General features: G+C 38.5%; 1 protein-coding gene across 1 annotated transcript in view; it reads left to right on the top strand.

Annotated features, from left to right (window-relative positions):
- Nucleotides 1–575: 575 nt before the first annotated feature.
- Nucleotides 576–23535, top strand: part of DPP6 (dipeptidyl peptidase like 6) — a 1548106-nt gene continuing 1525146 nt past the window's right edge. Inside the window, exon 1 of the mRNA XM_007952098.2 lies at nt 576–815. Within this exon, the coding sequence (XP_007950289.1) occupies nt 576–815 (240 nt within the window). The remainder of the gene's footprint in view (nt 816–23535) is intronic.

Below are 23535 nucleotides of genomic sequence, written 5' to 3'. Positions count from 1 at the left end.
CGGGCGCCCCGAGCAGCACCAGCCTGGCCCCGCGCGCCCCGAGTCCTCCGCTTCCATCCCCCGCCAACAGGCGCCATTATCACGCCGCACGGAGGGGCTGAGTCGGAAGGCTGAGAGGGGAGAGGCCCGGGTGGCAGTGAAACCTACGGGACGTGTGCTAGTCTCTGGGGGCTGCCCCATGTCTGGGGCCTGGGCAAAGTCCCCCCCTTCACGGTTATTATTTTCCTTCCTCCCTTCTGTCTTTTTGATTAGGCCCTACGTGGCTAGGAGTTTCTTTTTTCCTTTTCTTTTTTAATTGAAAAAAAAAAAAAAAACTAAAGAGAAAGCCGGGCTGTTGGAGCGTCCAGACCCCGAAGGAGGCGCCAGGGGAGGGGGCGCGAAGGAGCTGGCGCGGCAGAGAGCGCCTGGCGGCCACGGGGCGGGCGCGCGGCCCCGCTGCTCGCCTAGCTTTTCCTCCTTCTTCGCCCTTTTTTTTTTCCCTTCTGGAGTGGCGTGGGGAACGGGAAACCGACAGGGAGAAAGCAAATTAAAACACGAACGAAAAGCCCCAATACCGAGCGGGAGCCCGGTGACCGATGGCTTCGCTGTACCAGAGATTCACCGGAAAGATCAACACCTCCCGGTCCTTCCCCGCGCCCCCCGAGGCGAGCCGCCTCCTGGGCGGCCAGGGGACCGAGGAAGACGGCGGCGGCGCGGGTGGCAAGACCCCGCGACCCCAGGAGCCCGCGGCGCCCCAGGAGCACGGCGGCGGCAGCGGCGCAGGGGGCCGTCCCCGGTTCCAGTACCAGGCGAGGAGCGACTGTGAGGACGAAGATGTAAGCGTATCTTGTTGGGGGGGTGGAGGGCGAATAGAGGGGGACTTGGTCTATAGCTTGGCGAGATGCGCTTGCATTCAGGATCTCCTTGAAGGTCTTTAAGATCCCCCTCCTTCTGTCTGCCCCTCTATTCCGCCCTCCCCCACTACTCCCGGGAGCGCCCACAAATACTCTCCTTAGCGCCAAATCTCGGTCACCGCGGTCCTGTGAGCGGGTCTCCGCAGCGGCGGCGGGCCAGGAGTTCTTGGCTTAAGAGGGGAGGGTTTGTTGTGCTGCGTCTGCTGGGCTCTGGAATTCACTGGGGTTGTCCCTGGATGTGTGGATGTATGTTTTTGACTGCATGCGGTTGTGGATCCGCAGGAGAGAATTAGATCTGTCTGTGCTTACAAGCCAACCACCCCACCCCACCCCACCCCACCCCCTTTTTAGATTCTGAGATTAAATCCCTAATCATTTTCTTCCCGTTCCAACTGCCATTGGACTCTATCGGCCTCTCCTTGTACACTCCTTTGCCCCCTCCCCCCTTTAGCCCCTTACCTCAGTAATTCCTTTTTGTCTTCTCACTTCTCCCAGACACTTTGTTTTGGTGGTAGTAGTACTGGTAGTTTTTATTACCCGGTAAGGGGTAGTGGATAGCGTGGACCCCCAACCCCCGGTCCCGGGTCCTGTACAGTTTTTGTTGCTGGCATTTGGGACTAACAACTCTACCTTTGACTGTATTAAGTGCAAACTTCTCTGCAAGCACATTTCCAACTCTTCTTGGGGCTGGAAGCCTTGGTTTCAACGGTTGGATTTGCGTGTCACCTTAGTAACCAACGACTCATGCGGCACTGGGTGATGGCGGGTCTGATGGATGTAAGAGTTAAACCACCTTGTGCTTATCCCTTCCTGTGGTTTAGAGGGTCAAGGGAGACCAAGAAGGGAAGAAATTCATTTTTTTCTTTGAGACCTTGCCTTCTGAAGGCAAAGAGATAAATCCCAGACAAGCTCTCAGACAGAGGGGCCTAACTTGCTTCCCTCAGCTCTCAGAAACACCAGGGTTCCGCGTTTCTCCTTCGGGAGCACCTTTTAAAGAAGAGTCTGCTTGCTGCACAGAGTCCTCACACAGATCCTCAGACCTACTTCTCTCCTGACATACTCAGGGCAGTAAATTTCCCCTGCACTGAACAGAGGCTTGTTATTAAAATTTTTTTTTTGCCCTGGGTCACACTTCCTCACTATTTATGTTCTTCTTTTATTGTGCCAAAGGTATGTGTGTGTGTGTGTGGGGGGGGGCTGAGTGCTCCCACAGGGACAATTCTCACTGACAGAATTTGTAAAAATCAGTAAGGTTTTGATTTTGTCACTGATAGTTTTTGTTTTATTTTATGAGTGGGTTATGTGAAGACATAAATAAGGATGAGAAAAGTTTTTCAGAGATGTGGATTGTACACACACAGTCCTGCATGAGACCTTGCATGAGATTTTCTTACATTCTTTTAGATAATTTCCCAATTCTTCTGGTGAGACAGAGAGGTATCTCCAACTTTGGCAGGCCTTATGCTAAGAGAAGTAGATGAATTCTTTACTCATCTGATTTAAGGAAATAGAAGTTGTGGGTGGTGGTCAGGAATTCTGAAGAAACAACTGTTATGGAAAGTCTTGGGGAAGACAACTGAGCTGCGTTGCAGACAGAAAAGATGCACTTTTGCTTTAAATATGACTTAAGAGTCTCCAATTGTATTGCCAGAGCCCAGAGTGGGTGATGCTTGGAGTGAGAACATGTGCAATTTCTTCTCAGCAGGCCCTAGGTGTCGCTAGGAGAAAGGAAAGACAATAAATTTTTGCATTTTTGTTTCAAATGGTCTTATCTTTTTTCATTTATTTGTTTTTGTAATCTAAGCTTTGAGTTTATATTTCCTTCTTTTCACTTTGACATATGTCTAGAACTTTTTCTCAGATAAGCAGTCTTGCAGACCTGAGGAACACATTGGGGATTTAACTTCGCAAATGCTCCAGATCTTACTCTGAATAGCTTTTCTAACTTATGTTCATTATATCTAGATGCACATTAGTTTATTTTTCCCAAAAAATACACAAATATATAGAGAGTAAAATCTGTGAAAGCTGGAACCCGTGTAAGGCAGAAACATGTCAGAGAAGGAAAACTTAAATATTTTCTACTAACAGAGAGCAATAGAAAATGGCAAGACTGCATCCTGTTAAAGGTGGAAAACTTGCAAGACTGAAACAAACAAAGCAGGCTTGTAAAGTTCCAGCTCTCACAGGTTTCATACTACTCAGAAATGTGTGTGTGTAGTGTATCATTATGAAGTGTTTATAGTATCATTTTTTAAAACATATATATTTCTCTGTTATTGTTAGTTGTGATTGAATTGATTTCAACTCATGGTAACCCCACTTGTGAAGAGTAGAACAGTTCTAGAGGGATTTCAAGGCTGTGACATCTTGGAAGCAGATTGCCGGGCCTGTCTTCCATGTTGTCTCTGTATGAGTTCCAACAGCCAACCTTTCAGCAAGTAGTTGAGCGTTTACTCATTTGTGCCACTCAAGGACTCCTATATTTTCTTATCTGTGTGTATGTGTGTGTGTGTGTGTGTGTGTGTGTCTGGTCATAACTTGGTTATAATCAGTATAAATGCAAAAAATGCTTGATTAAACTAGTGACACAAGGCCAAATGTAGCATCCGTTTCTTAATAAGTTTTTTTTATGCATTTCTGGAAAAAAGTCATTCAAAATTGGAAAAATTATATTAAAACATCTTCTAAAAGATAGATGAACATTTAAATAAACCACTTTTTATCTAGAAACAAAGACTTCAATATTCTTAAGATATTAAACCATTGCCATTGAGTTGATTGCAAGTCATAGTGACCCTATAGGTTTAAGTACAACTGCCCAATAAGGTGTCCAAGGCTCTAAATCTCTACAGGGAGTTCTGGTGACATAGTGCCTAAGGCATTTGACTGCTAACCAGAAGACTGGTGGTTCAAACCCACCAGCCACTCCTTAGAAGAGAGATTGGGCAATCTACTTCCATAGAGATACTGCCTCGGAAAACCAAGGAGGGGTAGCTATGAGTTGAATCCTATTGAATGGCAGTGAGTTTTATGGTTTGGAAATCTTTACAGAAGCAGATTATTGTTTCTTTCTCCCATGAAGTAGCTAGTATATTCAAACTGCTGGTCTTTCGGTTAGCAGCCAAAAGCTTAACCACTGCACCACTTAAAATATTTGAATATTTAAGGGCTTCCTTAACATGTTAGATACTTATTATTTCAAGAAGACGTTAGGCCACTCAATCCAGGATGACACACCCACATACTCTATGGTAATACATCCCTTAGAGCAATAGACCACGGGGCACCCAAGGACCAACATTCAATTTGAGGAAATGCAGGACAAACAGGATTGCATAAATATGAGGGGCACAGGAGGAAGATTACTGGGTAGGGAGGGGAGGAGACTGCTTAGGGTTGAACATGGTAAATGGGCAGTGGAACTAAATGTACATGTAACGTTGAATGTAAAACAAGGTCTTAAAATTAAAAAAAAAAATGTTTTTTTTTTTTTTTTTCAAATGCCAACCCTCGTTAAGATTGAAGAATCTTGAGTAATCATTTTGCTATCCAAATTTAAACTGAAGATATACAACTACTTAGGAACCTCATTGCATGTTATATGTATCTCTTGCTATTACTGATGCACTTCATGTAGAACTGGTGTTTTCATCTAAAACTACTTAAGCAGTTGGGAAGGAGCTGTGGTAGCATAGTGCCTAAGGCACTTGACTGCTAACCAGAAGGCTGGAGGTTCAAACCCACCAGCCACTCCTCGGAGGGAAGGTTGGGCAATCTACTTCCATAGTGACACTGCCTTGGCAACCCAAGGAGGGGTCGTTAGGAGTCGGGGCCCACTTGATGGCACATAACAACATAAGCAGTTGGGAAACCAACTGCTTATGTAGGAGCTGTCTCAGGTGCTGAAACATTTTCTTTGTGTTTATCAGTTGCCCTGTAGTTGATTCTGACTCATGGCCACCCCTTGTGTGTAAGAGTAGAACTAATCTCCACAGGGTTTTCAGGCACTGATTTTACGAGAAGTGGATAGCCAGATCATTCTTTTGAGGTGTTTCTGAGTAGACTCAAACTGCCAACCTTTTGTTTAGCTGCCAAGAATGTTAACTGTTTGCACCACCTAGGGTTTCCTTCTTTGCAATTGTTTTTGTTTTTGTTAGGTGCCTTCTAGTTAGTTGTGACTCATAATGACGCTATATACAACAGAACATAATGGTGCCCAGTCCTGAGCATCCTCACAACTGTTGCTGTTTGAGCCCATTTTTACAGCTACAGTGTCAGTCTGTCTTGTTGTTCAAGTTCTTCCTCTTTTTTGCTGACCCTCTATTAACCCCAGCCACTCCTCTGAAGGAAGGTTGGGCAATCTACTTCCGTAGTGATACTGCCTTGGCAACCCAAGGAGGGGTCGCTATGAGTCGGGGCTGACTTGATGGCACATAACAACAACAACAACAACTATTTTACTAAGCATGATATCCTTCTCCAGGAATTGATGACTCCTGATAACATGCTCAAAGTATATGAGACAAAGTCTCACCATGCTCCCTTCTAAGGTGCATTCTGGATATACTTCTTCCAAGACAGATTTATTCATTCTTCTGGCAGTCTGTGATACATTCAGTATTATTCACCAGAACCATGATTCTCTGTATCAGGGCACAGGGAATCTTGATTACTTTTTTCTGCATAGTCCCAACTCTAAGGTTGGTGGCTTTATTGCTTTCTGCGGCTTGTTGGACAGGGAAAGGTATTCCAGGATACAGAAATGGCTTTCCCACCTTGGTCACCAGATAAGTTAAGTGGAATATCTTTAAAGTCAAGCTGGCTTTGCACCTCCTGCCTTCTCGTTTACGAAGGGAAGAAAAAAAAAAAAATCAGTTCAATTACAATTGAAATGGGTAATTCCCAAACCAAAACTAAAATTCAAGGTAGTCACAAGTTCTAGCACAGTTAAATCAAATGCAGAGTTTGCATAGCAGGTACTTAAATAGTAATATATTGCATATCTGCACTAACTACATTCCCAACAAAAAAGACTGTCCAAGTTTGTAGCTCCACAGAAAAGACCATTTGGGGTGGTCAGTTCTAAGATGTGAAGTTTGATTTTCAAATAGAAATAAATCCAGAATGTCTTTTCTATGACAATTTTTTCATCAACCTGAGATTTATTTAACACCAATTTGTGGACCAATTCTTCTGAGGAATCAATAGCTATTTTGATTGTAAGTTCATTGTGTTGGTTTAAAAATAAGTTGACTGAAAGGAAATGTTCCTGGAAGTGACTTTTAATGTAATTTAGCAAGTTTCAGTTGCAAAAACATTACAACTACTTTTAAAATATGGAACTCACACCCCTAATGAAGCATTTCTTTTTAATTATTTAAATAATTTGGGAGGGCTCGTGCACTATAGGGGGAGTTGTTTGGTTAAAGGTCATCTCAGTGTACTCTTGTATTCTTCAGTTTTGGTAACCCATGATTTCCTAACCACATAAATGCAATGATATAGACAGGATTTTAAGACAGCAAATTGGTCCAAATTGGGATTGAGCAATGAGGCAGTACTCCTGGTGTCTATCAGCCTGAGAAGACCAATTTCATTGTCCTGAATGTCTTCCTCAACTGGTGATGTTTTTCCCTCCACCTTGGTTTTTCATTGATATAATATCAACAGTCCTTGGCATTTATTAGTCTTTTTATATCTTAAATAGCTTTCTTCAGCAAATAAATTTATATATTCTATATTCTGTTTCTTCCTTCTGCTCCACTTTTAATTTTTTTTAAAATAATCTTACATTAATTTCTTAATATATCTGAAAAACTCTAAAATTTTCAACTATCTGCTTCATCATTAATTTGACAACAAATCTTAGGGTGCTCACCTGCAGATTATTCTGGGATATCACAGGATTGTTTGAAGTTTTAAATGAGGAGCCATGTAAAGTTGCTATCTTACTTGCTCCTGATAATAATAGTATCTACAAAGTAGATATGTGCCAGACACTGGACGTCTTCAATGAATTTATACTACTGTTTTATTAAGAACATTCCCCTTTTCCACTCTTTCTTTCTTTTTTTTTTTTTTTTTTGCCTGAAAATAGAAACTGTCTTCACTGGTTCCTACTACCAACTCTGGCAGCTGTCCTGTTTTCTTTTATTATCTAACTTCTCAAATAAGTAGTCTACCACTGATTTCACTTTCTTGCTTGGCTTGAATTTATATTCTGTACTCTCTTCACTGTAGAAATTACATGCAAGCGGTCATCAATGGCCTTTTAATTATTCATGTGATGATCTTTCTGATTCCCCTCCAATCTTGATGTTGTTATAGCTGTGACCACCACACTCCTCATGAAACTTTGTGTTTTATATCTTTTATGATGTTCCATGCACTCATACCGTCTCTTTCTGAACTCTGACATTCAGTTTTTCAGTAGAACATTTCATCCTCATACCTCTTAATGTATGTAATCTCCAATGCTATACCCTCCAATATTTTTTTCTTTACCTTTCACGTTTTCCTCTGAAGATAAGTAATCTAGTTTGACACAAAGGAAGTTGTATCTGTTCTGCAGCTTCGGTATTAGAAAATGATTAAAGTAGCTTCGTTACCTTGAAATAGATCTCTCAGTATTTCTTCTGAAGATCATTTGCTTTTCTATTTTACAAAGTTGGAGAAATCTGAAATTGGAAAGAGCTTTGGGATCAACATCTTGATTTTTCTTCCAAGCTTTTGTGCCACATGCCAAGAGACATACTAGGTCATTTTTGTGGTTGTGACAAGGAATACATTCCAAGCTGAATGTGTCATTCCTCTTTTCTTTACGTTTGTTAATCCAAATAAATCCTCAGCCTAATTCTCTTCTTCCCACTCTTCCTATTATTACCACTCTTTTCACTTCCTGAGTTGACACACAAACTATGTAAGCATGTACAAATTATGAACAAATTTATAGAAAGCACACACAATCCTCTCAATAACTCAGTTTCTTTCTTGTTGAATTAACTATCTCACTAGATTAGTTTTGTGGTCCCTTCCTTGATTTAATGCCCTATAACTCTGTATCAGAGAACCCTGCTGGATGTAATAGTTGTACTCCTAAAAAGTTTAATTTTTTTACTTGAGGATGTATTTTAAACCCACAGGAAGTATTCACTACTTAAAACAGCCTCAGAGTGAATGTTTTTGTAAAGTAATTAATCACCACTTACCTGTTTTATATAGTGTTTCATCTTCATAATTAACCATACCATAAAGAATTTGCTTTAAAAAATCATTATATATATATAATATATATATATATATATATATATATATATGACACAATTGTACAAAATTCTGCTTGCATAAGTTGCAAGTTGTCACTATTACAAGAAAGTAAGATGAGTGACATAAAAAAGAAGCAGAATAGGGACAGAAAGTAAATTAGAGGTTACCAGGGGCTGAAGGGTAGAGTGTGGGCAACTATTTTTGATTGGTACAGTTTCTTGATGAGTGATGAGAAATTTTGGAAATGGATAGTAGTAATGATTGCTGAGCATTGTGAATGCAATTAATACCACTGGATTGTACACTTTAAATGGCTGAAATGACAAATTTTGTGTTGTATGCATTTTACCTCAATACATTAAAAAAAAAGAAGAAGAAGAATAAGGAAAGAAGAAAAAGATAAGCAGGATCTCGCTGAATGATGCCTGGAGCTGAATATAGCATCACAAATACCTCACATCTTCATTGTACCTTGTTTTTAAGACACCACTGCATGTGTCTCATTTCACCTTTAGTTACCTTGGCTAGGGAGGGAAACCATAACAGAAACCTAAACTTTTGGCTTGAAAAATTAGGAAGGGTAAGCCTAATTTCTTTTCATTTGGATGAGTCAACTGTCAACTGAAAATTATAGCAAACAAATTTGAATGTGTTAATGAGCCTGTGCATTCTAGATCCAGCCAAAAATATATGTGTTTGCTTAAAGACAAATTTATATGTGAAAAATGAGCATTATATCTTTCCAGTAGATTTGGATTCTGGAACAGTAGTAAAGCAATTTGAAGTGAGCAAGGAAGTCTATTTTACATGACATTTTTTTTCTATTGTTGCCAGTATACCCTTTTAAGTAATTTACTTTTATATTTTACTTGTATATTTAAGGATGTCTAGAGCATTAGAATAACATAATACTAATTTGTCTCTTTGACAATGGACTCAACTCATTTCCTCACATGAGATTAATATTCTAGTATCCCTAGGTAGACAGGAATTTTACTAAATGTTGGCTCTGGACATTTTTTCTTCATAAAATAAAGCTTTCTACTTCTTATCCAAAGCTTTTCCTCCTTTAAAGTCAGAATGATTAATGAGTTTAATTTTTGGAAGCAACTGGCAGGAGTTGCTGAGTAAGATGTACATGCTGATTTTATGTAACCTTGTTCCTTTAAATTACTCTGATGATAACAATGCATTAATCAAGTGCATGAGAAATGCTTCTTTGAACTATACAATATTGATCCTTTTCATTGGGCACTGACTATAAAAACAATAATCACAGTAATCTTTTGATAATTAAATTCCTGTAAATAAATTTAGTTTTAAAGGAATTGAGTACCCATTTGACATGTTATGATTTTCTTTATAATATAACATGTGAAAAATAACCTTTCTTGTTAACAACTTTTGGAACATTTATCTTTAAAATGATCTGGTATTATGAATCTTTCTGAAATAGGATATTTTAAAAATTGATAACATCTAATTTTACAAATTAGGGAAATCACTTTTATTCTGTGAACTTCAGAAAACCTGTCCTCTATTCTCTCTCCTGCGTTCTTTTCAGTATACTCTGCTGTACCATAATTGAATTAGGAAATTAACTTGATTATATCACTGAATTTAAAAAATATGAGCAATATGAAATTGAACATTCTAAGTTATTTAGGTTGTAAAGGGATTTGATACTTGCCAAAAGGAAGAGTGAAAATTTTGTAGCAGGACAGTAAAATCTTGCCCCAACTTAGTTTATCCAATAGTTTTACATTTATTCTCCATACATCATCTTTCTATCTTTTCTGGCATCTTCATACCCACTTTCAAGCATAGTAAATGTTCAGAATTTACCCGTGATTGAGAGGATATATTATTTTACAAGGGAGAATACAAGTCACTAAGGCTGTATTGTCCAGATGGTGGAACCGCAGGTGGTAGCAGGACATTGAGGAACCTGCTTCTTAAAGTTGTAACATCTTAGTTGACAGTGGTTGAACATGTAAGGACTGGGTGGGGAAGGAAGTTGGAGATGAGAGCAAGGCAGAAATTGGAGCCTTGTAGGGATGTAGGAAAGAGGGAGTATACTGTAGCTACAAATAGAATAGTCCTCAGGTCTTGAAACATAGTCTTCATCTTAAAAACAAACAAACAAAAATCTTACATTCAGTCAGCCTGCATATGTGGATAAATAACTTGAAGACTTTTAAAATGCATTGAAATCATCCTAAACAATATGGTCAATTCTGTGGTGCTCAGATATAACTTTGATATTAGCTTTTCCCTTAGATAATTTGGGGTTAATTTTAAAAATATACATTAAAAAAAATTAAAGAGGAGCTATAAGCAGCTTCCCCAATTAGGGACTGAGAACACCAGTAAGTTCTATCTCCTATTGTTTACTATTTTGGGAAGATTTTTTAAAAAACAGAACTACTGAATCTAATACAGCAGCTTTCATATAGGAATATGCTCTTTGTTATTCTATCCACACTACACTTATATAATTTATACACATATATATCCATTATATATCATATTCATAATATATTTTAAGTTAATATCAGCTGGAAGGATAGTAGGAATGGAATTGTGAAAGTTTGAAGAATTAGGAATGAAAGAAGTTGTATAAGGGAGGGAGGGGGAGGATGAAGTAGAAATTGAATATAGAGAAAAAACAAGAGAGAATGGCTGATGTCCTGTCTCCTTAATCATTTTCTCCAAAAAAGCCAATTGTCTAGATCTATTCATACTCTTAGTATGCTTAATTAAAAATCTAATAAAACCAAAAAAAAAAAACCAAATCAATGCTGTCAAGTCAGATCTGACTCATAGTGACCCCTCCTTGGGTTTCCAAGGTGATATCACTACAGAAGTAGATTGCCCAATCTTCCTTCCGAGGAGTTTGAACCACCAGCCTTCTGGTTAGCAGTCAAATGCATTAGGCACTATGCCACCAGAGCTCTTTTCAAAATCTAATAATTTTCGGAAATTAAATGATAATTTTAAAACTTCTGTACAATTTTTGGGGGAGCCACTCTTTCACCTCTTTTTGAAAACTTTTGGTTCTGTAGGAGTTTACCAGGCCATAAGGCAGCTAGAGATGGATTTCTTGTTCTGGCCTGCTCTGTAGCTTCTGCTCATAGATTCTATTCCTTCTTGTAGCTGCTGAGAAAAGACAGCAGCCTTCACTTACCTGAAGGAAAAGAGGTCATATGGCACCCTCTCTTTCTTTCTCATTTTCTTCATGCTTCCTCAAGGACTCTGGACAGAATTTCCCCACAACCTCTACAAATCTCATCATGACCTTGAGGTTATATTCATCGAGAGAATTAATATAATTTGCTAGGGCACTTAGACTGAGTTACAGAATGGTTAGATGCTTTAAATAACCCTTCTTTGTGCTTTTAATTCCCCCTAATCATACCTATTTCATCTGTCTACAATCTGAAAATGCATGTCCTCAGCAGCTATATTTAAATGAGATGTGTTCCAAGTTTATAGCTTCATCTATAGCTAACCCACTTGTCAGCATGTCCCCATCCAAGTTCCTCATACTCTAATGCACACTGTCAACTAGGACATCTTTTCAGAAGGAACAGTGGCTCAGCTACAACTGACACATGGGTAATGGTTAAGTGGAAGGATGGAGAAAGGATGCTAATGGGTAGGAAGTGGAGAAATGTCCCAGAGAAATCAAGTTTAGTTTAGATTGTTCAAAACTGAAATGCAAGCTGTTTTGTGAAAGACTGGCTTCTCTTGTGGGTGGGCTTGGTGGTTGTTTAATGCTGCCCAGCAAATATTCCCAGGTTCTTCTGGGGCCTTGGTAAGGTATACTCTTCTGCCCCTTTAGAGTTAAAAGTGGGTGTGTGATTCATGTCTGAGAAAGTGAGAGTGGAAGTGAGTGTCCCACTACTAAGTGGAAGTTTTATGAGGTATGATTTGCTCTTGTTCTTTCTGCCATGGAAACCAGCAGTATTCCATGTAGCAGCTGGTCTATGAGCAAGATAGGAACTTTTGTTTGCGAATTACTGAGATTATGTTACCACAGCATAACGTAGCCTGCTCTGAATGATACAGTAGCATAAATATTAATGTGGACATAGTCTGATTGCAGAATCACCTCTGGGCAGAATAAATATTCCCTAGTGGACTTTCTAGCTCTAATTTTATGTATCTCATTTAACACTTGTCATTTTTTGAAGACTCTGAGAGAGAAATTCCCCTGGGAAATGCAGAGGACCTTGAAGTACCTGAGTCATCTCAGTTCTGTGAAGTCTCTTTTTTTGGGGAGCATGTTTTGTTGGGTGACAGGGCAAAGAACAAGAAGGTACCAATTTCCTGAAAAATAAATGGATGTGTTTGTGGATATGTTCACAGGGAACAAAAATGAATTCTTAGAAGTGCCATGAGATTGTTGCCCAAACTTAATTTCCTCAATAGTTTCACTTTTATCCTGATTATATTTTCTTTGTCTCTCCCATCAGAATATCAGCTGAACTAGTATAGGGAGTGTGTGGGAGAGTTCAGTGGGGAAGGAAGTAAATACATAGGTTACTAGATAGTGATGATGAAAGCAACCTTGCCATCTTCAGAATATTCTATGAGTCAGCCTTGGAAATAAGACTTCTGGGCCTTTAACTGGAGGCCTTTCAAATCAGAGAATAAGATTGCTTTGAAATACTCTCCAAAGTTGAAGGTTCCAATGTGAAGAAATGTCTATGTATCTTAGTGTGCATCCTTAGGGTTCACTGTGCTCTTCCAATGTCCAGTATCTTATATGGATGCAGGATAAAGTCACTTACAACTGAGAAATAGGTTACATCTCTTTATCTAAATAATAGAAAATGCTAACAGAAACCTTTAGCTTTAGCATTACTCTTTTTCCTCCAATTAATATCCCACCTGTTACTGTTCAATCTTCACTTTTTATATGGAAAGGGTGCCATGGATTTCTCTCATTCATTCCAGATTTTTAGTTTCTCTGAATGAATAGGAATCTTAGCCTCTAAATGGCTGGTTATCTACTAAAGGGATAGAAGACAGCCATAGAAGATGGGGCACTGTTTCTATAGAAACAGGAGCTGGCTGCGATGAGCAGAGCCACTGGATCTCCTTGTTGAGCATCTGGCCTTACTGAATATTAAATCGTTGATTGGTTTCCTCATCATTGTCCTGTAGATCCTAGGAGATTATATCAACTAGCCAGGCTTTTGTATCTACAGATACAGGGAGTACACCTGAGCAGAATCCTAATGTCCCTGAACTTGTCTCCCAATAATCTTTCTAATCCTGCCACCTCTGCTCTGACAGCACTTCTATATCACCATAACGATAGGACAAATACTTCTGCACTTACATCCTTTTTTGGCTAATTGGACTAATCCAAGTGTCTCCAAAACAGGAAAGGTCTTTAGTCATTTCTGACATTGTGGGATTTATACTCCCACCCACATGTCACTGAGAATCATTTTCCTACAGACACCAAGAAAAATATTTCCAATCACTGTCAATTCAAGTCCATAACCTCGTGTTTTGATCTCAGTGAAGACAATTGTACTCTAAGATGCGCCTTCCACAGGTCACGTTCCCTCAGGGCACTCAGAACCTACAGGGGCTTCTCACTGCACTCAGACTAAAAGTCACATTCCTTATAATCACCCAAATGTCCTACATGGTCCCTTCCCTCCGCTACTCTAACCATATCTCCCAGGATCTATTCCAGTTCCATAGCTTCCTTGTTGTCCCTGACCACCTCTCACCTGAGGGCCTTCGAATTGGCTATTGCATTTCCTGGACATCCTTCCCATAGGGACCTACTTGACTAGCTCCTTCATGCACATCAAGGTTTTCTTCAGATATCACATTCTCAGTGACATCTACTCATCTACCCTCAGTAATCACTCTTGGTCCCACTATTCTGCTTTACTTGTTTTTTCCCCTTTTCCTACAGCATTTATCACTTCTAACATATTGTGTAATTTACTGATTATGTCTGTTTTTATTTTTATCTTCCCTGTCAGAATATTAGCTGAACTAGTGTAACATCTTTGGCTGTTTTGTTCTCTGATGTGTCCAAGTGCCTAGTAACTACACAGTGAAGGTGCTCTATAAATATTTGTGAGATGAGTGAGTAAATGTTATTTTGTCTGAACAATCTCTTGTTTTATTCTACCTGAATAATCACATTCCCAATAACCCTATTGTCCAATATATTTTTTTTTAATTGAGGTGTGAAATTAGGACTTTGTACCTTATAAGTGGTTGTTTATAAGTATCTGAAAATGTAATCTCTTCTTTTCAGGATTTCATTATTGTTTGATTCTGAAAAGACTTTCTGACTACAACTGAGCAGATAAAATAGTTATTGTGGAAGTAGACTTTATTTTTGTGGGACCTGCTTAAAATGTATATTTTGAATGTGTAGTATTTTGTATTTCTCCCCTAAATTTTAATATATATATATATATATATATATATATATATGAGTTAAATACAATTTATTTATTTATTTTTAGGTATTACTATTTTGTCATTAACAGAGAAATAAGTTAGTAGACAAGAAAGTCCTGCTAGGGAAATTGCAAATGTTCAGGAAGAGATTCCTGTAACTATAACAATGCAATAGTTGTTTTTGATTAGAAATTTATATTTCCTAATTCTCAGTTTAAACGAAAGAAAAAGATCACAGCTGCTTCTCCATGATACTGTGATCATGTCTTTTTCTGATGCATAAATACGTAACAGGGCTTATTTGAACTATGTATCACTAGAGGGAAACTAGAATTCCCTAATCAAAACGTACAGTTTCTACTAGAAAAAAAAGTCTGAATTTTGTAATGTGTTTGAAACTGCCCAAGGCTCTTTAACAACCTACAGCATACATTTCTGTGATAATAAAAAACAGAACTGGTAATTAGGAAGGAGCTGGACCAGGGGACTGAAATCTTAGATTTGACCTTGATTTTCTATATTCTGTCCATGAATACAATGGCCCAGAGATACTCACCCCCTAAGGCTATCTCTAGGCCATAGGAACATGCTTTTATTCAAGTTTCCTCAAATAAAATATGCAAAATAAAGATTTGCAATTTTTGATTTCTGTTCCCAGACAGCATTAGAATGTTTTTATATCCACACATATAAAAGCGTATATATATATATATATATATATATATATATATATATATATATACGCTTTTATATCCACACCAAACAAAGCTGTTTAACAACTCTGGAGGAGTAGGACAAAATCCTTTTGTTTGATTCCTGGATGACACTGGCAGTATGTTGAACATGTAATCAGGGAGACTTTCAGGCAGGCTGTATCCTTTATCTAAAGACATGCTAATAAGCACAAGTAGTTCTGAAGTTGTCAAATGGTACCAAAGTGCATGCAATTAGATAAAGATAATACAGCAGATAATAAGGAGATATATAGCAGTGAATGATCAGCTCACTGACTGCTGGATTTAAGTAGCCATAGTGCCTCAGAATATTTAAAACCAAAAGACTTAACAAAAGCACATTTTCTGCTATCATTGTGTCAAAAATAGGAGTGTAAGTTAATGTGTTGGCTTTTCAAGGCACAAGGGAGAGTTCCATCTGGCTCCAGTGCAGAGAAGAGAGGGAGTATCAGTAGTGTATATGAAAAGCCACCACACACAGGTTGCTCATAACTAGACAGCCAAGTTGGCTTTGTACACACCTCTGAGGACCTTGTGTGCCCTATGCAGTGGCAGAGCTCCAGCTTCAATCAGCCAAGCAACCCAGGCAGGGATCCTTACAGTTATTCCTCTTTTATGACTCTCAGGGGTTCAGTGAGTCCTCAGCTACATCAGGGCCTGGTGCAAGGTAATCGAAGTGGTATGATTTCAGGGGCACTGAGATGACCCAATGTCACTGACACCAACCTTTCCCAGTCTGAGTCATAGTCTTGGGCAGATCATTGAGAACAGACAAATGAAATGAGAGGAGATTTTGATGGAGGTAGAGCACAAGGATGTGATATGTAGATACTAGCTGTTGGGGTCAGGCTCTAAAACAGAGAAGCCTCAGAAATAATGGCAAGGCTCAGCCCTGCAAGTAAAAAATGTGGTACATGGGAATTTGGAAATAAATGGAAGTTTTCAATATTACAGCATAGGTCAGATTTCTTTGTGTGAGAAGAGATTCATTCAGTGCTGTGTAAACCAGTGAACATGTACTTTTACTGGCTTCTAACCACCAGATCCCCACGCCTTGTTTTGGAATCATTATTTTCAAACTGTGCTTCCCAGAAGTCCTATGGTTCCTAACAAGAGCCAGCACAGGAAAGGAGAAGGGGAGACAGAGCTGGCTCCCCCTTAAGGCAATTGTGTTTTTAAATATTTCACGTGTGTATGCTATTTCAAATGAAAAAGAGATTCTGGTGCTAAATGAGTTCTTCTTGAATAACAGCCAAATTATTCAATAAACTCACTGATATCCAGCAGTGTTGGATAATGAGATATCTTTGTTACAGTGTATAAAAGCTTTGCATGTAGATTTCAATCAAGTCTACACCTAATGCCATTATTAGAGTAAATAAGATAGATTGCAGCTTGAGGACTGATCAGAGGCCTTGCAGAAGCACAGTGGCTTGGTGTGCGGACCCTGGAGTCTGACCATCTGAGCTGGAATACAGACTCTACCAATTACTTTGTTTAAATTTAAAAAGTTACATAACTTTCTTTGAGTTTCAGTTTCCTCACTTATAAAAGAGAGAAAATAATTACCGGCACACCTCGTTTTACTGGGATTTGCTTTATTGCACTTTGCAGATGTTGCCAGTTATACAAATTGAAGGTTTGTGACAACCTAGTGTTGAACAAGTCTATCAGCACCATTTTTCCAACAGCAGGTTCTCACTTCATGTCTCTGTCACATTTTGGTAATTTTTACAGTATTTCAAACTTTTTCATAATGCTATTCATGATACTGTATATTATAAAAATAACTTGTATATGCACTGGAAAACCAAAAAATTCTTGTGACTTGCTTTATTGAGATCTTTGCCTTAATGCAGTGATCTGGAACTGAACCCATGAATCCCAAACCACAGTATCACTGAGGTATGCCTGTATGGCATTTTTCTCACTGGTTTATTATAAAGATTGAGTGTATTAATACATGTAGAACAATGTCTGGCAGGCAGTAAATAAATGTAGTGTGACTTTTCCTCACGTATTGAATATCTTGTTATTTGACATTTTGCATTTACAACAGTAGTAAAAAATTTACTGCCCTACCATTTTGTGCATTAACAACATATGTCTGGCAGAGGGAATACTAAGGTGCAAGGTGAGAATAACACTAGCTGTGATGGTTAAGGTTATGTGTCAACTTGGCTAGACCATGATTCTCAGTGATTTGGCAGTTACATAATGATGCAATTTTACAATTCTGTAATGATTTAATTTGGCAGTTATGTAATGATATAGTCATCCTCTGTTTTGTGATCAGATGTGATCATCCTCCATTTACTCATAATGCCAATTTTCACATAGTGACCTCTTCCTTGGAACCTAGCCTTGTCAATAGGTTGGAGTGCGTGTTTCATTGTGAAGTCCTGGTCATACAAACCAATTGTTCTTGCAATTGGGAAAAGGAGGCATGGGAATTAGAGACTCTGGTGTGCCCTTAGTGTAGAGGCGAAAAGAGACTTGTAAGTGTGGAGAGGAAGGAATGAGATAAATCCCCACTGATCACTTATATGATCATAATTTAACCATAACCTGATAAATAGGTTAATTGTGTATTTTGATTGTTATAAAACTAGATTGATGGGTAACATGGTTTTAGAAAAAGTGAGTAGTTTCAAAGCTAGTAAAGGTCTTCTTTGACAAGGATTTATAATCCATCAACACTTCCTGCTAAGGACAATCATAGAGGAAAAATACAGAGCTTTAAAACACTGAGAAGTAAGTAGGTTCTTTTTTTCTGAGAGGAGAATGCATGAAGAAGCTCAGTATGAATCATATATTTAATTCCTAGGTACTTAGTTTCCTAGGGCCACAACAAAACACCACAGGTGAGTGGCTTTAAAGAGGAAATTTATTATCTCAGTTATTACTTATTACAATCCTGGAAACTAAACTATTATCACAATTCAGGATGTCAGCAACATCTATTGGCTCAAAGGAAGATCATTTCTTGTGTCTCCCAGCATCTGTTAGCCCCAAGCATTCTATGGCATATTTTAGATGCATCTTCACATGGTGTCTGTCTTCTCCCTATTTATGTGACTTTGTTTCTGTGTCTGTTCCCCTTTTAAAAGACACCACTCAGAAGTAATTAGGATTCATCCTACTCTGGCATGACCTCATGCAGTCCCAACTGATTACATCTTCAAAGAAAGACCCTGTTTCCAAACAAGGTCAAATGCACTGGCACAAGGCATTAATATACCTTTTTTCAGGAACACATTTCAGTCCATAACCAACCCTATCAGGAAAGGACATGAGCACACTCATCATATCTAGGAAGATTGTTCAGGAAGATCTTTCTGAGATTGATGCCTTAAAATTATACTAGAAAATGATTACTGAAACATATTTCTTCATTTTAAAAAACATACTACATTTTATGATTGATACTAGAAATACTACACACAGTTCCAAAACCAAACCAAACCCAGTAGCATAGAGTCAATTCTGACTCGTAGTGACTCCCATTGGATTTCCAAGGCTGTAAATCTTTACAAAAGTAGATTTTTTCATCTTCCTCCCAAGGAGAAGCTGATGGGTTTGAACTGCCGACCTTCTGGTTAGCAGCCAAATGCCTTACCCACTGTGCCACTGGAGCTCTTTACTACATACAGTAAGTCCTCAATAAATATTTTTTTTACAAACAGGGGTCAAAATAGGTCTTTTAAATTCAACTAAAAGACATTGAAAATGTTATTGAGGAGCTTACTGCCAGGTGAAGAGAAAAACTAAGATGTGATTCAACTTGAGAATATTTACAACAGGACACATTAGCAAGCAACCTTATAAAATACAGTGTGAAAAAAGTGTGGCATTGGTGGAGTTATTTATAAAAATAGAGTGCAAGATTGTCCAGACATGGATTTTAGTACAGTAGTTTTAAACAGTCCTCAAAGTCTAAATAAAAAATCTTGAACCTATTTCTCATGTTATTCATTAAATTTTGCTTTACCATAATCCCTGACATTTAGTTACTTATTTCTCTGTTAGCAATTACATTAATAACTTTTCATTCAACCTTTGTAGAAGTCTTTTCACTCAAACTTCAAAAACTTGGCAGATGGTGACCTCATCACAATCCTCAAGGATGCTGAAGTATACTTGAAGTGATCCCTGTAGCTTTATGAAGTTGGGAAATACTAGTCTCTTCCCTCAAACTGAGCAAGGGAGAGTAATGACTTGTCAGTACTTGAGAGCAGATGATAGGAATGCAGCAGAGTATTTAGAGATTTAATAGCATTTTGGCGATGCTTCTTCTTACAGAAAAAGATCAAGAAAACTAATATATTTCTTCCATTCAGCTCATGCTTATCCTGTCAAATATACCCATATGCTTTAATATACACACATTCAAGCACACACACACACACATCACCACAAGATAAAGTTTTAGTGCAGGCACACAGATAGATATCTGGCTAGTGACAATAAGCCCATAGTGAGCATTAAGCCCAAAACATCCTTTAAATCAAAGGCCAGAGGTTGACAAGGCCTTCATCTGAGGTCTTTTAGAAACCGGATTCTAGTCTGGTCCCTGCTGAGATCCTGAGCACACAATATCTAGTTGGTTTCCCAGTACCCAACACATGGTTTGGAGATAGACCACAGACTAAATGTCAGTGTTCTGAATCTCATTTGACTTAGGCAGCAGTTCCTTGAGCTAGCTCATCACAGAGGAGCTCATCAGATAATGAGCCAGAAAACACAGTGCCGCTAGAGATGGAAAAAAAAGAATGAACAACTTAAGACTTTTCCATAATGAAATAAACAGAACTGGCATGGTAATCAAGAAGTGTTTTGAAAGTTTTCTACAAATCTGAAAATCTTCAAGATCAAAATACTCTGATGTTGACCCAACAGGTCAGCCAAAGACTTGGAAAAGATATCATGTACCATGAAATACATGACGCCGAATTTCTATTGCCTAAACGATCTTAAAATCCACTTGTGTGCATCAAGGGTTGTAGATCTATCCGCTGACATTCACCTTGTGTGAGAGGTGTAACTTGGAAACCCAATGGTATTCTGGGGAGACCTAGTAACAACTAGGTGCACAGCCTGGTTCAGGTAACTCACTGTCTGTGTCATTGCTGCTCAAGCTCAAAGCAAGCACCGATGTTTACAAAGATATGGTACTGCCATGGAGTCATGCATGCTAATGCTTCAAGACCGGAAACACATTTAGGGAAATGCTGAGTAAAAATCTTTAATTAACCCAGCTCAACTAAGAGGCACCATGTAAATTCAGTATACCAGGTCGGAGTGACTAGGGAAAAAATATCTGTCCAGTTTTGGAAAAGTTCCCAATACTTCTAGTAGCATTGCTTTTATAAATCAGCATTTCCCATATTTCTTTTCATGACACTATCCTTATTCAACATTAAAATCATGGAGTACATCTGATGTTTCTGAATAATCAGCAGTTCCTGACACTTTCCCTAGTCCTAGGCTCCAGGACTGTATTATTCTCATATTCATAGAATTCAAATGAAGTTTTTTGACTACTAGAATATAAAAAATCACTGAAAAATACAATTATGGAAAAGTTAATCTCTATTTTAACATCAATAACATATATGTATTTAACTGTCATCTTTACAGTTCTTTTGGAAGTAAGTCTGGTCTTGTTAACACTGAGAGCTTAGGAGAAAGTGATCAGAAACAGTTTCCAAACTGTTCTCTATAAATATCTACTCATGCAGCAAGGATTTCACAGGGAAAAGTTGGGGAAACATTGGCTTCTTAAAGGTCATTTTATTTTAGCTTTAAATCAAAGTTTCTCAGTGAATCTTAGCATATTAAGTAGATTTACTTATGGCAGGATTCTCACTTATGTTTGTCCATTTATGGCAATGGCTGTATTTTGGGGGCTAGAGAGCTTACTCCACTCTTCAGCAGGAGAGAAGAAATCTTCACTTCTGTTTCCCACAGACTATTCTGGTTACTTTACATATTATTGTTAAAAAGTGAATTTATCTTTGAGTTTCTTTTATTTTATTTTTTCTCAAACATATAGCTTTCCAGTTATTTAGAATAGTTTTTGGGAGTTATTGTCTATCCTGGGGCAATTTTAATGAATTACGTGTGTTTTAGTTTCTTAGGGCTGTCATAACAAAATGCCAAAAATTAAGTGGCTTTAAAGAACAGAAATTTATTTTCTCACAGTTATGGAGGCTAAAAGCCCAACCAAATCAGGGCACTGATGGGGCCATACTCACTCTTCCTTTTGGCTCTAGAGGAAGTTCCTTCCTTGTCTCTTTCAGCGTCTGGGAGCCATGAGCATTTCTTGGTGTTGTTTTGCTCATAAATGGATTCTCACATGGTGCCTTTCACTTGTGGGTGACTCTCTTTCCCTCTATCTTCCTCTCTTTCATAAAACACCACTCAAAAGCAAATATGATTAAGAGACCCACCACACTCTGCTATGACTAACTTAAATGCTTGATTAACTTAAATGATAACAAAAGAAAAACCTTCTTTACAAACAAGGAGACATTCCTTAAGTACAGAGGTTAGGAAATCAACATATCACTTTGAGGGACATAATTCAGTCTGAAAAAGTATGTTAAATTTGACTCATCTCTGTGTCATTGATCAATTATCCAATCATTATTGGAGCTCTGGTGGCATGATGCCTAAGGCATTCGACTGCTAACCAGAAGTTTGGTGGTTCCAACCCACCAGGCATTCCATGGAAGGAAAATGGGGCAATCTAGTTCCATAACGATTTACCACCTTGGAAACCCAGTGAGGTTTGCTATGAATTGGACTCAATTCTATGGCAGTGAGTTTGGTTTAATATTGTCATTTTATTGTTGTTTTCTTTTCTTGATGACTATCTGATCCTTTGGGGACAGCAATTGGGTGAGGAAGAGAAGAAATGTATTTTGGTATAAATTATCAGAACAATCCAGATGATAAGATAATTAAGTATTATGCATCATGTAGTCAAGCAGGGATTCTTCATGATTGGATGAATTGAACAGAAAAGGGATTTTCACACATTAGTTAAATGCCAGGATTCCAGTGATAGCAGCAAAAGGTTCCAGACACAGAAATGTCTAATCCATTCTCCTGCTTGTAGATGACTCATTTCATTCTGTAAAGACTTCTTATTGGTTCTGTTCTACAATGCTGGATGCTATGTTGGTCTGAGACCCAACACACAGCTAATTGCCTGATGGTGAAACTTAGTACATACACACCTGTTTCTTGCATCCTATTGTTCAGGAACAGATAAAGATGCCTCTGGCTGGGGCATTGTTGGCAGAGGAAGCACGACTTTATTTACATTTCTTATGTTTTTTTTTTTCCTCCCCAGAATAGATCACAGACATGAGTAGTGGAGAAAATGAGAAAATAAAATAAAAGCAGATAACTGTCAGACTGCAAACAGAAAATCCAAATATATTCTTTGTTGTCAGACATGAAAGTGTCTAGAATCTGGTGCTTGGAAGATGTCGAAATAACACCATATCAATACTTAGAGCCAGTGTTGGCATTCTGGCTAGGAGAAACCAGAAAAAGTTACAAGAAATATGTCTACTGGCTGCAGTTCTCATGCAATGGATAGAGTTTCATAGGATGCCAGCACCAGATTTCCAGTTCCAAACTCACTTTCTACTGAGTAGCCGACGTGGTGTCAGATGCTGCCTCTAATTTTGAGTTTAATGTCGTTTTGAAGTAAAGGGAACTTAGGTGAGAATGAATGGCAAGGAGAAATTCTTAGGGCTGCAAGCAGATTTTTACCTTCCTCCCACCATCACTACCTACTTCTTTCTCCACCAGGTTGACTGTATGTTATTTTGTCCCCATTCACTAGCCATCACCTAACTAGAATTCCTTGAATATTGCAGATTCATGGCTAGGAACATTTGTTGCATGAGCCTTCACCATTTTTCCCTGCATGTTGGTGACTTCTGCATTTTGGTGGAAGCTTTTAGATAACAGACCTCATTTATAGTCCTTTCTCCTGAAAGATCACTAAATCTGAGTTTCATGCCAATTTGGCATGTGCCTGGAACAATGTGGGGGTCCCACTGTTGAAGGACTTACTTATAATCATCTGGTCTTCTTTCTTCTTTACTAGATTCTGAGGTTCTGGAAGGCAGGGACTGTATCATGTCCACAAGTGTCTGTCAGGCCCAGTCCTGTGC

Source organism: Orycteropus afer, unplaced genomic scaffold (assembly GCF_000298275.1).
Source record: "Orycteropus afer afer isolate SDZICR_OR568_19922 unplaced genomic scaffold, OryAfe1.0 scaffold00324, whole genome shotgun sequence".
Classification (NCBI taxonomy): Eukaryota; Metazoa; Chordata; class Mammalia; order Tubulidentata; family Orycteropodidae; genus Orycteropus; species Orycteropus afer.
The sequence above is the reverse complement of the archived record's forward strand: the minus strand, read 5'-3'. Positions and strand labels throughout refer to the sequence as shown.